Source organism: Oncorhynchus clarkii, chromosome 30 (assembly GCF_045791955.1).
Source record: "Oncorhynchus clarkii lewisi isolate Uvic-CL-2024 chromosome 30, UVic_Ocla_1.0, whole genome shotgun sequence".
In the NCBI taxonomy this organism is placed as follows: Eukaryota; Metazoa; Chordata; class Actinopteri; order Salmoniformes; family Salmonidae; genus Oncorhynchus; species Oncorhynchus clarkii.
This window is the reverse complement of record NC_092176.1, coordinates 28235782-28249831: the sequence shown is the minus strand read 5'-3', so window position 1 is coordinate 28249831 and position 14050 is coordinate 28235782. Positions and strand designations below refer to the sequence as shown.

At 41.7% G+C, this 14050-nt stretch overlaps 1 protein-coding gene across 6 annotated transcripts in view; it reads right to left on the bottom strand.

Moving 5' to 3' along the window:
* Window positions 1-26: 26 nt before the first annotated feature.
* LOC139389736 (serine/threonine-protein phosphatase 2B catalytic subunit gamma isoform-like) overlaps window positions 27-14050 on the bottom strand; it is a 45998-nt gene continuing 31974 nt past the window's right edge. The window contains exons 11-14 of one of the 6 annotated variants that reach the window (XM_071136654.1): window positions 12699-12786; window positions 12050-12147; window positions 10351-10377; window positions 27-3284 (exon numbers count right to left, since the gene is read on the bottom strand). In XM_071136654.1, the coding sequence (XP_070992755.1) occupies window positions 3142-3284; window positions 10351-10377; window positions 12050-12147; window positions 12699-12786 (356 nt within the window). In that variant the 3' untranslated portion in view covers window positions 27-3141. Of the gene's footprint in view, window positions 3285-10350; window positions 10378-12049; window positions 12148-12698; window positions 12790-14050 lie in introns of all 6 variants that reach the window. The other 5 variants (XM_071136653.1, XM_071136655.1, XM_071136656.1 and 2 more) reach the window with 5 other exon arrangements.

The window sequence follows — 14050 nt, the reverse complement described above, 5'->3', positions numbered from 1 at the left end:
CATATACCATTACTTGAGGAACAGCATTTTCTGTAACAATTGTTGCCACTTTTTATTTATCTCTGATTGTACAAGAGGTACCACCTGATTAACATTTCAAGCATGAAAAAAAATAAATGTAATTTTTTTGTTGACATAACAGTCCTGCTTATGTAGAATTGTGATATTTATAAACAACATTTAAACACTGAAGAACCCAATGACATGCATCCACCCATTCAACCTGACATGTAGAGAAAATATTAGCAACATGTAGAATAACTTAGATCAAGGGAGACTAGAATTTAACAAGAGCATTGACGTGAGAAAGCATCTGGCATACCATCGTAAAATCCTCAGAGCTAAAAACTCAGACAGCCAGGACAGGGAAACGCTTAGTGTTTACATTTTATTTTTCAAGTGATTCATCTACATAGATTAAGATTTCATGGCCTCGCATGACAAGTACTGTACTTGACGAAAGGATTATTTTCATCCTTTTAACAGCAAGACTTTTGAATGACAAATATTTCTGTACATTCTGAGAAATATTTAAACTGACAAGAGGTCAGGAATACAGCCCTACTATGGGGCCTCTACTCCCCCCTAAATCCTAGCTAACTTCACACCAAACCAACATTTTAAGCGGTTGAGAATGTGGGATTTTTTTTAATATATTTTTTTTAAAGAGCATCATTTGACCATTTTCTGAACCCACAATACAGTAGATTGTTTTATTTTACTAACAAAAAGGGGCTGTAAATAAGCATCTAGGCAATGACAACTCAATGAACCTGACCCACATTGAGTTGAAACAGGCTCCAGGATCTCTCCATGACCACTGAACACAAGAACAGGCCATTCTCCCCCACCAGTCACACACAGGTGTTGGTGTTTGTTTAGGAAGTGGCATGGCACATTAAAAGCAACTTGTTTTAAAGCTGTATAATATATTATAAAAGGGAAAATTCACATGAGAATAACAAATCAATGCTTTTCTTGAATGATTGAAGACAATAGAATAACTACATGTGACAGTGTCAGAAGCAGTTTTAGCCCCCCCAAAAAATCTAGGGCTAAAACTCTAAGCACCGGTTCGAGTCACAAGTCCTAAAGAAGTCAATCATTAAAGGGTTCGGAGCAGGTGTTACAAAAGTGTCCAGTCCTCATTCCTGCCATTGAGGTGATAAAGACAAAAAGGTGTCAAGACCATAATACTCAGACACTCAATCAAATGAGCACAGAAGAAACATCAGGAATTACTTATCTTTTTTTACTGCATGAACAATGTATAGAGTCTGTAGTTGGCCCCCAACTTTGCACTACCACCGATACTGAGAATTGTGTCAGTCTGTGGGATACATGATAAAGAGAAAGGAAATACCCAAAACAATCTTCACAGCATCACTGAGAATGACTCATACTACTACTCTTCGGGCTACAGCATTCCTCAAACTGCTAGCAACTAAAGCATTTGATTGGAGCCCAGCTTTCCCTTCCGTTCATCACACTGGAGTCATCTAACACGTATGCATCAAATCAACAGATGGAGTCAAGAAACCCCCCAAACATCCTTTCTGTAGTGTAGAGAGCAATATGAAATCAAAGTGTCATAACACAAATCTTATCTAAAATTAACATGGAGTTTCAGTTCATTTTGGGACAATATATGAGCGTTTTTCCCCATCTGCTCCATGGGAAATATTACCCCTCCATCTTAAGAGGACACTGGTTGTTCTTCCTTGATATTAGATTGGTATGTATGTTTCTTTACCCATCCAGAAAATCACTCTGAAGCACAGTTGGCCACTCTCAGCTCAATGTCCCAGAAAAGCTAACCAAATAGCAGTGCCACCACCACCAAGTCTTCTTGGAGATGTACCAATACATACTGTATGTCTATAACCCCTTTCAATCAGACTTTGGTTTTGCAGAAGATTATCTAAATATATTATACAACCCCCCCCAGCTGCTTACAGTTAAGCACACTGGTAAAAATGTTGGTTGGTGACAGCCTGCAAGCAACACCAACACTATACAGAACACATAAAACCAGAGAAACTAACCACCATCCCTTGACACGTCACATCAATAATGGTAGCAAACTAGAATCAATTCTTCCATATACAATTTTTTCCATATAATTTGGAAAATGTACATTCACATGTCATTTAGCAGATGCTCTTATCCCGAGCAACTTACAGGAGCAATTAGGTTTAAGTGCCTTGCTCAGGGGCACAGACAGATTTTTCACCTAGTCGGCTTGGGGATTTGAGCCAGCGACTTTCCAGTGACTGGGCCAATGATCTTAAATCTCTAGGCTTACCTGCCGCACCAGGGCAGTTTCTCAAGGTTGAAAGATTAAACAGTTTACCCTAACTTTAAAATACAGGAGGAACACATTGACCCAAAGAATATCTAAACAGCATTCAGTGGTTTCATCAAAGAATATCTAAACAGCATTCAGTGGTTTCATTAAAAAAATTGGACAAAAAAACAGCTGGTGTTTTTACTGGACTTCTACTGGAGGTATAAAATAATCTTCTGCAATGGCGTCTCAAATCTAGTTCCCATAATAATTCTCTCCAGTTAATACACAAAATTTAAATATAAATGTATGAGAGCAGACACACTCAACGTTTCCCTTGTGAAACACAAAATAGAAAAACTCGAATTGACTAAGAACGGATAATAAGGTCTCCTTCAATAACTACCTCATTCATCAACTCAAATTTACAAAATGGTCTTCATGGTTCACTCTGACATTTACCATTGTTATAAGAATGTCAGTATGCTTAGACATTTAAACATCTTAGAAATGTATGATTACATAAAATTGTAGCTATGACATACCTAATAATTTAATTGAATAAATAAAATACGTTTTTTATTCATATGGTTTTACTGCGTGGTGGCTGAAACCATTCTCCCAATGCTGTGCCGTCTTCTCTACCCACGTTCTGTGCCTGTCCAACTGTATAGGCCAGCTGGGGGCAAATTCTCAATGAGACAGAGAGAGAAAGAAAGATGAGAGAGAGAGAACGTGAGGAGGGAGCGAGCGAGATAGAAGACAGAGTTAAAAGAGACAAAGATAGTTTGGGTGTATGAGACAGGGCCATGGCCTGGGGCTGGTGGGGATGAGAGGGGGGTCTCTCTCCAGGTCTAGTCTGTGCCATTCTTGGGGGCATTTGGGTTGACTGGCTGCTGGCCATCCTTGCGTGGGGGCATTCTCTCATTGACTTTGTCCAGGCTCTGTGCCTCTGCAAAGTCCTTGATCTTCCTTTTGGGAGAGAAGCCTTGAATGGCTGGAAGGAAGAAATGAAAGAGGGACAATTAGAAATCAAAGGAAACAATGCTTTGAATACTTACACATTTAGTTAGTGAAAAATAGTTAGCCATTATACTGAACAAAAATATAAAAAACGCAACAATTTCATTGAATTTACTGAGTTACAGTCCATTTGAGCAAACCAGTCAATTGAAATAAATGCATTAGGTCTTAATCTATGGATTTCACATGACTGGGAATACAGATACCTTTTATTATTAAAAAAAATGGGCCTCAGGATCTTGTCATGGTATTTTTGTACATTCAAATTGCCATCGATAAAATGCAATTGTGCCCGTTGTCCATAGCTTACAGCACATACATAGCACGCTGACATCAGCAAACCGTTCACACACTCGACGCCATACATGTGGTCTGGGGTTGTGAGGCCGGTTGGACATACTGCCAAATTCTCCAAAACGACGTTGGAGGCGGCTTATGGTAGATAAATTAGCATCCAGTTCTCTGGCAACAGCTCTGGAGTTTGCGTGCCAATTGCACGCTCCCTCAAAACTTGACATCTCTGGCATTGTGTTGTGACCTTTTATTGTCCCCAGCACAAGGTTAACATGTGTAATGATCACTGTTCAATCAGCTTCCTAATATGCCACACCTGTCAGGTGGATGGATTATCTTGGTAAAGGAGAAATGCTCACTAACAGGGATGTAAACAAATTTGTGCACAACATGAGAAATAAGCTTTTAGTGCATATGGAACATTTCGGGGATCTTTTATTTCAGCTCATGAAACATGGGACCAAAACTTTACATGTTGCGTTTATATTTTTGTTCAGTGTATTTGAAGGATCTGCTATAAGGAATTGTAGGTACAACCTGCAAAATGAAACAATTTACAGCTTTTTTTGTGCAGATTCTCAGTTTTGCCTTGATTCGGTCAAATTGTATGCCCTTAGTGAACTCCAGGTTATTTTGTTACCAAATGCAGGTAATAGCTGACAGACTGAAAACAGTGCAGACATACATTGAATACACAGAAACACAGCAAGTCGTATGGACAGAAACTGTACGGTTGGCAAAACCACTGAACAAGCTACAACACCTCATAGTGGGAATGTGGGACTTACTGTAACATTCCAAGTTCCAAGGAGAAACCACAAAGAAAACATATACAGTAAGTAACTATTCCATTTTTCACATAATGTTTCAAAGAATGTGAACATTTAGAATAACAGGAAAATAACACCCTAAAATGGTAGTTTGAGTTGATTTTATGATAATGTGATCTACAAAACTGCACTCAAATGGGCACTCTTGCACAACCAGAGATCTGGAGTTATAACTAACAGCTGAAGTGCCACAAACACCTTAATACCTCTTAACATCAGTGAGAAATGAATCATTGCAAGGAAAGGCAAACAGTGGTACTTAATAGGTGAGTCGTACATAAAACATGCTCGGATAAACATAATATCAATATCATTGGACAGAAACCAAACTACCTATACTACTTCAAAATGTGCATGCGGTCAAGGAGAGTATCTGAGTGCTAAGATAGTAACATGTCAACAGGAGCAGACAGTGACAGAGTAGCAACAGCCAAGTAGCATAACAGGATTAGACTGAAAATATCCCTGGATAGCCAGGAGGAGGTATGTTCCATCTCCATTAGTGATGATGGGAGGGCTAGAAGTCTTCGCTGGCTTTGCTCGGGGACCAGCTGCCTGGACCAGTGGAAAGGAAACCAGCAACCCCGACTCTCACCCATGTGGACTCTGCCTACAGTTTGTCTACAAATCACTGCTAGGCCTAATGTCTGACTCTGTATCTGTGACGACTGTTTAGGCTTAGCCTTTATATTACCATGGTCCAGATCTTGCAATGCCCCTACGGCCTTAGGAATAATGTAACTGTCTGGTGCATGTTGAGGTTCAAGCTAGTCTTTTCTGCCAAATGAAGAGCCCACTGCTTGGGCATTTGAGTCCTATTATGTACACTACCATGAGTATGTGGACACCTGCTCGTCAAACAAGTTCTTCCACACTTATCTTGACAAACTATTTCTGTATGGAAATTGCTTTAGGCATGGGGACATGCTGAAACAGGAACAAGGCTTCCCCAAACTGTTGCCACAAAGTTGGAAGCACAGAATCGTCTAGAAAGTCATATGCTGTAGCTTTAATATTTCCCTTCACTGGAACTAAGAGGCCTAGCCCGAACCATGAAAAACAGCCCCAGACCATTATTCCTCCTCCGCCAAACTTTACAGTTCGCACTATGCATTGGCACAGGATTCTTCTGTCGGACTGCCAGATGGTGAAGCGTGATTCATCACTCCAGAGAACGAGTTTCCACTGCTCAAGAGTCCAATGGTGGCAAGCTTTACACCACTCCAGCCGAAGCTTGGCATTACGCATGGTGATCTTAAGCTTGTGTGCAGCTGCCCAGCTACAGAAACCCATTTCATGAAGCTCTCAACGTACATTTATTGTGCTGATGTTGCTTCCAGAGGCAGTTGTGAACTCAGTAGTGAGTGTTGCAACAGAAGACAGGTGATTTTTACATGCTATGCGCTTCAGCACTCTGTGGTCTCGTTCTGTGAGCATGTGTCGCCAACCACTTCACGGCTGAGCCGTTGTTGCGCCTAGACTTTTCCACCGGGCAGCTCTAGCAGGGCATAAATTGGACAAACTGACTTGTTGGAAAGGTGGCATCCAATGACGTTGCAAGTCACTGAGCTCATCAGTACGTGCCATTCTACTGCCAATGTTTGTCTTTGGAGATTACATGGCTGTGTGCGTGATTTTATACACCTGTCAGCAACGGGTGTGGCCGAAATAGCCAAATCCACTAGTTTGAAGGGGTGCATGCATACAAAGTATGTGAACCCTTTGGAATTACCTGGATTTCTGAATAAATTGGTCATCAAATTGGATCTGATCTTCATCTAAGTCACAACAATAGACAGTGTGCTTAATCTAATAACACTGACATTATTGTATTTTTCTTGTCGTCTATATCTCAGAAAACCTAAGATTAAGAATTTTTGACTTGCATAAAGCTGGAAAGGGTTACAAAAAAGTACCTCTAAAAGCCTTGATGTTCATCAGTCCACAGTAAGACAAATGGTCTATAAATTGAGAAAGTTCAGCACTGTTGCTTACTTTCCCTGGGAGTGGCCATCCTGCAAAGATGACTGCAAGAGCACAGCGCAGAATGCTCAATGAGGTTAAGAATCCTAGAATGTCAGCTAAAGACTTGCATATTGTAGACTCGTCAACAGAGATGTTAGGTTGTTCCAGAGATGTATCTAAAACACTAAAACAAGAATGGTGTTCATGGGAGGACACCACGGAAGAAGCCACTGCTGTCCCTGGATGTTCCACAGCGCTACTGGCAAAATATTCTGTGGACAGATTAAACTACAGTTGAGTTGTTTGGAAGGAACACACAACACTATGTGTGGAGAAAAAAAGGCATAGAACACCAACATCAAAACTTCATCCCAACTGTAAAGTAAATTGGAGGGAGCATCATGGCCAGATTGCTATCATTGACGGAAAAATGAATTCCCAAGTTTATCAAGACATTTTGCAGGAGAATGTTAGGCTATCTGTCCGCCAATTGAAGCTTAACAGAGGTGATGCAACAGGACAACGACCCAAAACACAGAAGTAAATCAACAACAGAATAGCTTCAAAATAAGAAAATACGCCTTCTGGAGTGGCCCAGTCATAGTCCCGACCTTAACCCAATTGAGATGCTGTGGCATGACCTCAAGAGCGCAGTTCACACCAGACATCCCATATGTTGCTGAACTGAAACAGTTTCGTAAAGAGGAACGGTGCAAAATTCCTTCTGACTGCTGTGCAGGTCTGATCCGCAACTACAGAAAATGTTGAGGTTATTGCTGCCAAAAGGAGGGTCAACCAGTTATTAAATCCAATGGTTCACGTACTTTCTCCACCCTGCACTGAATGTTTACACGGTGTGTTCAATAAAGACATGAAAACGTATAATTGTTTGTTATTAGTTTAAGCAAAATGTGTTTGTCTATTGTTGTGACCTAGATGAAGATCAGATAAAATGTTCTGAACAATTTATCCAGCAATCCAGGTATTTCCAAAGGGTTCACATACTTTTTCTTGCCACTAAAATATAAAAATATACATACCGTTGAAGTCGGAAGTTTACATACACTTAGGTTGGAGTCATTAAAATACGTTTTTCAACCACTCCACAAATGTATTGTTAACAAACTATAGTTTTGGCAAGTCGGTTAGGAAATCTCCTTCATGCATGAGAAGTAATTTTTACGACAATTGTTCACAGACAGATTATTTAATTTATAATTAACTTTATCACAATTCCAGTGGGTCAGAAGTTTACACAATAAGTTGACTGTGCCTTTAAACAGCTTGGAAAATTGGCTTTAGAAGCTTCTGATAGGCTAATTGACATAATTTGAGTCAATTGGAGGTGTACCCGTGGATGTACTTCAAGGACTACCTTCAAACTCAGTGCCTCTTTGCTTGACATCATGGGAAAATCAAAAGAAATCAGCCAAGACGTCAGAATTTTTTTTGTAGACCTCCATGGTACATCCATGGGAGCAATTTCCAAACGCCTGAAGGTACCACGTTCATCTGTACAAATAATAGTAAGCATGTATAAACATCATGGGACCACGCAGCCGTCATACTGTTCAGGAAGGAGACGTGTTCTTTCTCCTAGAGATGAACATACTTTGGTGCGAAGAGTGCAAATCAATTCCAGAACAACAGCAAAGGACCTTGTGAAGATGCTGGAGGAAACAGGTACAAAAGTATCTAGATCCAGAGGAGAGGTCGACTGATTAATCGGAATGGCCGATTAATTAGGGCCGATTTCAAGTTTTCATAACAATCGGAAATCGCCATTTTTGGACACTGATTTGGCCGAAATCGTCCCCCAATTTTTTTTTACACCTTTATTTAACTAGGTAAGTCAGTTAAGAACACATTCTTATTTTCAATGAAGGCCTAGGAACGGTGGGTTAACTGCCTTGTTCAGGGGCAGAACGACAAATGATTTACCTTGTCAGCTTGGGGATTCGTTTTTGCAACCTTCCGGTTACTAGTCCAAAGCTCTAACCACCTGCCATAAATTGCACTCCACGAGGAGCTTGCATGGCAGGCTGACTACCTGTTACGCCAAGGTAAGTTGTTAGCTAGCATTAAACTTATCTTATAAAAGACAATCTTAACATAATCACTAGGTTGACATTACTAGTTTATCTAGCGTGTCCTGCATTGCATATAATCGATGCGGTGCCCGTTAATTTCTCATCGAATCCCAGCCTACTTCGCCAAATGGGTGATGATTTAGCACCGTCTTTGCACCAAACCTAACCATTAACATCAATGCCTTTCTTTAAAATCAATACACAACTATATATTTTTAAACCTGCATATTTAGTTAATATTGCCTGCTATCATGAATTTCCTATTAGGGAAATTGTGTCACTTCTCTTGCGTTCCGTGCAAGCAGTCAGGGTATATGCAGCAGTTTGGGTCGCCTGGCTCATTGCGAACTATGTGAAGTCCATTCATTCATAACGAACACCGTAATTATTTTGCCAAAATTGTACATAATCATGACATAACATTGAAGGTTGTACAATGTAACAGCAATATTTAGACTTAGGGATGCCACCCGTTAGATAAAATACGGAACGGTTCCGTATTTCACTAAAATAAACATTTGTTTTCGAAATGATAGTTTCTGGGTTCGACCAAATCAATGACCAAAGGCTCGTATTTCTGTGCGTTGTTATAATTAAGTCTATGATTTGATATTTGACTGAGCGATGGTAGGCAGCAGCAGGCTCGTAAGCATTCATTCAAACAGCACTTTAGTGCGTTTGCCAGCAGCTCTTCGCAATGCTTCAAGCATTGAGCTGTTTATGACTTCAAGCCTATCAACTCCCGAGATTAGGCTGGTGTAACCGATGTGAAATGGCTAGCTAGTTAGCGGGGTGTGCGCTAATAGCGTTTCAATCGGTGACGTCACTCGCTCCTAGCTCTGCAAGGGCCGCGGCTTTTGTGGAGGGATGGGTAATGATGCTTCGAGGGTGGCTGTTGTCGATGTGTTTCTGGTTCGAGCCCAGGTTGGGGAGAGGAGAGGGACGGAAGCTATACTGTTACAGGGACTGGTGGGAGGGACTGGTGCACTTCACAAAATAGATGGCATCATGAGGTAGGAAAATTGTGTGGATATATTGAAGCAACATCTCAAGACATCAGTCAGGAAGTTAAAGCTTGGTCGCAAATGGATCTTCAAATGGACAATGACCACAAGGATACTTCCAAAGTTGTGGCAAGGACAACAATGTCAAGGTATTGGAGTGGCCATCACAAAGCCCTGACCTCAATCCTATAGAAAATGTGTGGGCAGAACTGAAAAAGTATGTGCGAGCAGGGAGGCCTACAAACCTGACTCAGTCACACCAGCTCTGTCAGGAGGAATGGGCCAAATTCACCCAACTTATTGTGGGATGCTTGTGGTTAGGCTACCTGAAACATTTGACCCAAGTTAAACAATTTAAAGGCAATGTTACCAAATACACTCAATTAGTATGTAAACTTCTGACCCAATGGGAATGTGGTGAAAGAAATAAAAGCTGAAAAATAACTACTATTATTCTGACATTTCATTCTTAAAATAAAGTGGTTATCCTAACTGACCTAAAACAGGGCATTTATACTAGGATTAAATGTCAGGAATTGTGAATAACTGAATTTAAATGTATTTGGCTAAGATGTATGTAAACTTCCAACTTCAACTGTGTACACACACACACACACAGTAGTTGCAGGCACGGGTAATGCAAGAGCAGCCATTTTGCAAAGTGACGTACATCAATCCATGACAAAGCATTTCATGAACCACACACAGTGAACGTACAACAAGAATAACAAAACAAACATTTCAAAAGTGACAAAAACAGGAGTGCATAGAACATTTAAAGCAGGCCCCATTAGAAAAGGTTAAAAGTTAAACAAGGACAAGACACTGAGGGAGGGATCCGGGGACCACTTGCGTACCTTTGGCCTCCGCGGCCTCAGCGGCAGCTATGTCAATGTGAGTAGTGGTGAAAAGGAGAAAAGTGAGTCATCAATGCAGAGACCAAATAACATCAATAACAGAACAGACAGAGCCAACCAACCAGGAAAACAGGTTATACATGCTTATAAAGGCTACTCCCTGAGCAACAGCACAATTCAAATACACCTCAAACCGTTTTTAGTGTGATGAGAGTCCGCCTCCCTAATGACAACTTATTATTTTAGGATTAGGAGCACCCACAAGGCTCTGGTCAACAGTAGGCCACTATAGGGAACAGAGTGTCATCTAGGACAGTACCAGTGAGAGCAGCCTGCAGGAGATCTAGGTTGCTAGCTGCTGTTAAAGGGTCATGAGGGCTTAGATGTGGATGGACAGAGATGGGGGGGGGGCAATCAAATGATGAAGTCTGCTGGGAGGAGAAGGGAACGGATCTCCTTGCTTAATGAAGTGTGTTATGGCTCAGTTCTCAAAGGAGATGACAGCTTTAATCTTTCTATTCAACTTGTTCTTAATGAGGTGCTCTGTTACTGGTGTCACTCTGAATAACACATGGTGAATCTAGCTCTGAGACCATAACAGAACTCTGAATACAATAGCTAAAGTAAGGCATTTCCCCCTTTAGTTTTCAAAGAGCACTGGCACTGCAGTCAAAACGGCTCAGCATTTCCCTAAACATCACCAGAGCACTGTCAGGTAGCAGTGAAGACAAACAGGGATGTAATGAACCAGAAGACACAACCTATCCAGGGTTTTAACTTGGCCAGTCAGCCTAGCCTCCTCGATGTTAAAGCCTTGTTCAGACTGGAGGGGCGAAAGACACAGGGTGCGTCCCAATTACTAATAGGGGTCTAGTCATAAACAGTGCACTCGATTGTGAATAGGATGGCATTTGGGACGCAGCCTGAGACAGACAATGGCATTCTGGTAAAGGTCACGTCGTGTGGTTTCTCTCTGAGTGCTCACAGCTTTGTGTCGACGTTCAGTACACCTCCGCCTCGCCTGGGAGACCAGCCCCCAACATGCCCTTCTCTCCTTCCTGCTGACAGGCCTGGTGTGTGTGTGTGTGTGTGTATTTCCCCCGCTGGCTGGGCTGGTTGACCTTTAGATCAGGGCTACGGCCACTTCAGTGACAGGCGGCGCTGAGCCTACCCCCCGGACACCCTCCCACAGTCCCCCCTCTACCCCACGGGGACGGCTGGCTTGATACAGAGCCCAAGACAGACGAAGGTTGTGTCCCAAATCACAACATCTTCCCTTTATAGTGACCAGTGTGGCCCATAGTAGCCCAGTGAGCTAGAGCAGCAATCTAACATGATGTTCATCTAATGTATATTAACAAAGGCCAGGTGTAGGCATCAGCGACAGTGATGGTTTCCACATCTCCACTGCATCATGGAAAAAGGAAAGCAGAAGAGCCGGGTCTATGTTTTTTTCCCCGAAAGTGAACTTATTCATGTCAAAATGCTAAACATTGAGTGAAGTGTACATCCTTCGGTTTACTGTGACTGGGGTAAGGCTGTGTCGCTAGTGCAGGTTAAAACGGCATGGCACCCCAGGGCCCTCTGAGGGTAGGGCATGGGAAACGGGTGGAGCTGGGGGTACAAGAGAGAGAGAGGAGGACAGAGACAGAAAGGTGAGGGTAGACAGGGGAGGATGGAGGGTGAAAGGAACACTTACCAGTCTGCAAGGTCTGTTTGCCGCCTGATAACACTCCTAGAGGCAGCGATCCAGTCGGGGTCAGTCCTTTGAGTGTCAGCACACTCTCACTCTCCTCCCTGAAGAACGAGAGAGAAACAGGAGAGAAAGGAGAAGTTAACGTAACTACATACGTTAAAACACTCCTCCGTAGCATCCAATGACATCCCTGTATATGGGCCACTAATAGACCTACATATAGAACATGTGTGAATTCTAGGATCTCTGTGCCGATCTGCATCTCCCTTTCCCCATTGCATTTGTGTGGCTGGCTAATGTCATTACACAGCCTCACCACGGTGCTGTGTCGTGACTCACTGTTGCCTGCTCAATAAACCTCAGAACCAGCACTGTGTTTTCAAACATTACTTCATTATGCACTTTACTGACTTCAGTCATGTCATGAACTAGACTCAAGTCTAAACTAAAAACAGACTTCAGTCTACTCCCAACCTCAAGGTCTTTAGTCTTTGGGTGCGTCTGAAACGGCAACCTATTCCCTAAAGTGTATTACTTATAGCCAAAGCCCTAAGGCCCTGGTCAAAACTAGTGCACTATACAGGGAGGAGGGTGCCATTTGGGACACAATATAATGCTGTCTGGTGTGATACTGAGAGAGAGACCTTCTCACCTGAGAACAGAGAAGACTCTGGCCATCTTCCCAATGGCTCGGATCTTATTCCGGATCACCTCTTTGCGTACCGCTGGTATTCCACCGTCTTCTCATTAAATACAAGGGAAAAAAATAATATCCTAAGCAATGTTGGAGACTTCATATTGCATTGTAATGGTTTCTACCATTTGACATATGCCAAGTCTACAAAACAACACATTAGTCCATGCCCCAACGAATTGAGGCTGTTCGGAGGGCAAAAGGAAGTGCAACTAAATATTAGGAAGGTGTTCAATTGTTGGAAAAATTACTGGTGTCATGCACAAAGTAGATGCCTTAACCGACTTGCCAAAAGTATGGTTTGTTAACTTCTTGGTGACAGAGGGGCAGTATTGAGTAGCTTGGATGAATAAGGTGCCCAGAGTAAATTGCCTGCTACTCTGTCCCAGATGCTAATATATGCATATTATTATTATAGTATTGGATAGAAAACACTGACGTTTCTAAAACTATGAATGATGTCTGTGAGTATAACAGAATTCATATGGCAGGCGAAAACCTGAGAAATCCAACCAGGAAGTGGGAAATCTGAGACTTGTAGTTTTTTAACGCAACCAATATCCCAACATCTACAATAGGGGCTTCCTACGGCTTCCACTAGATGTCAACAGTCTTTAGAACTTTGTTTGAGGCTTCTACTGTGAAGTGGGACCGAATGAGAGAGGAATGAGCCAGGTGTTTGGCAGAGTGCCACAGGCTCTGAGGCGCAGTCAAGAGAGAGTTAGCTCTCGTTCCATTGCTTTTCCACAGACATAGGAATTCTCCGGTTGAAACATTATTGAAGATTTATGATAAAAACATCCTAAAAATGGATTCTATACTTAGTTTGACAAGTTTCTACGGGCTTTTATGGAACTTTTTGAACTTTTCATCCGATGTTCGGGTGGACCTGAACGCGCTTTTGGAATTGTTTACCAAACGCCCTAACAAAAGAAGCTATTTGGACATAAATGATGGACATTATCGAACAAAACAAACATTTGTGGAACTGTGAATCCTGGGAGTGCATTCTGATGATCATCAAAGGTAAGTGAATATTTATAATGCTATTTCTGACTTCTGTTGACTATCTTTTTGGCTGCTTTGTTGTCTGAACGCTGTACTCAGATTATTGCATGGTTTGCTTTTTCCGTAACGATTTTTTAAAATCTGACACAGCGTTTGCATTAAGGAGAAGTATCTCTAATTCCATGTATAACTTGTATTTTCATCAACATTTATAATGAGTATTTCTGTAAAAAGATGTGGCGCTCTGCACAATCACCACATGTTTTAGAATTACTGAATGTAACACACAAATGTAAAATTTG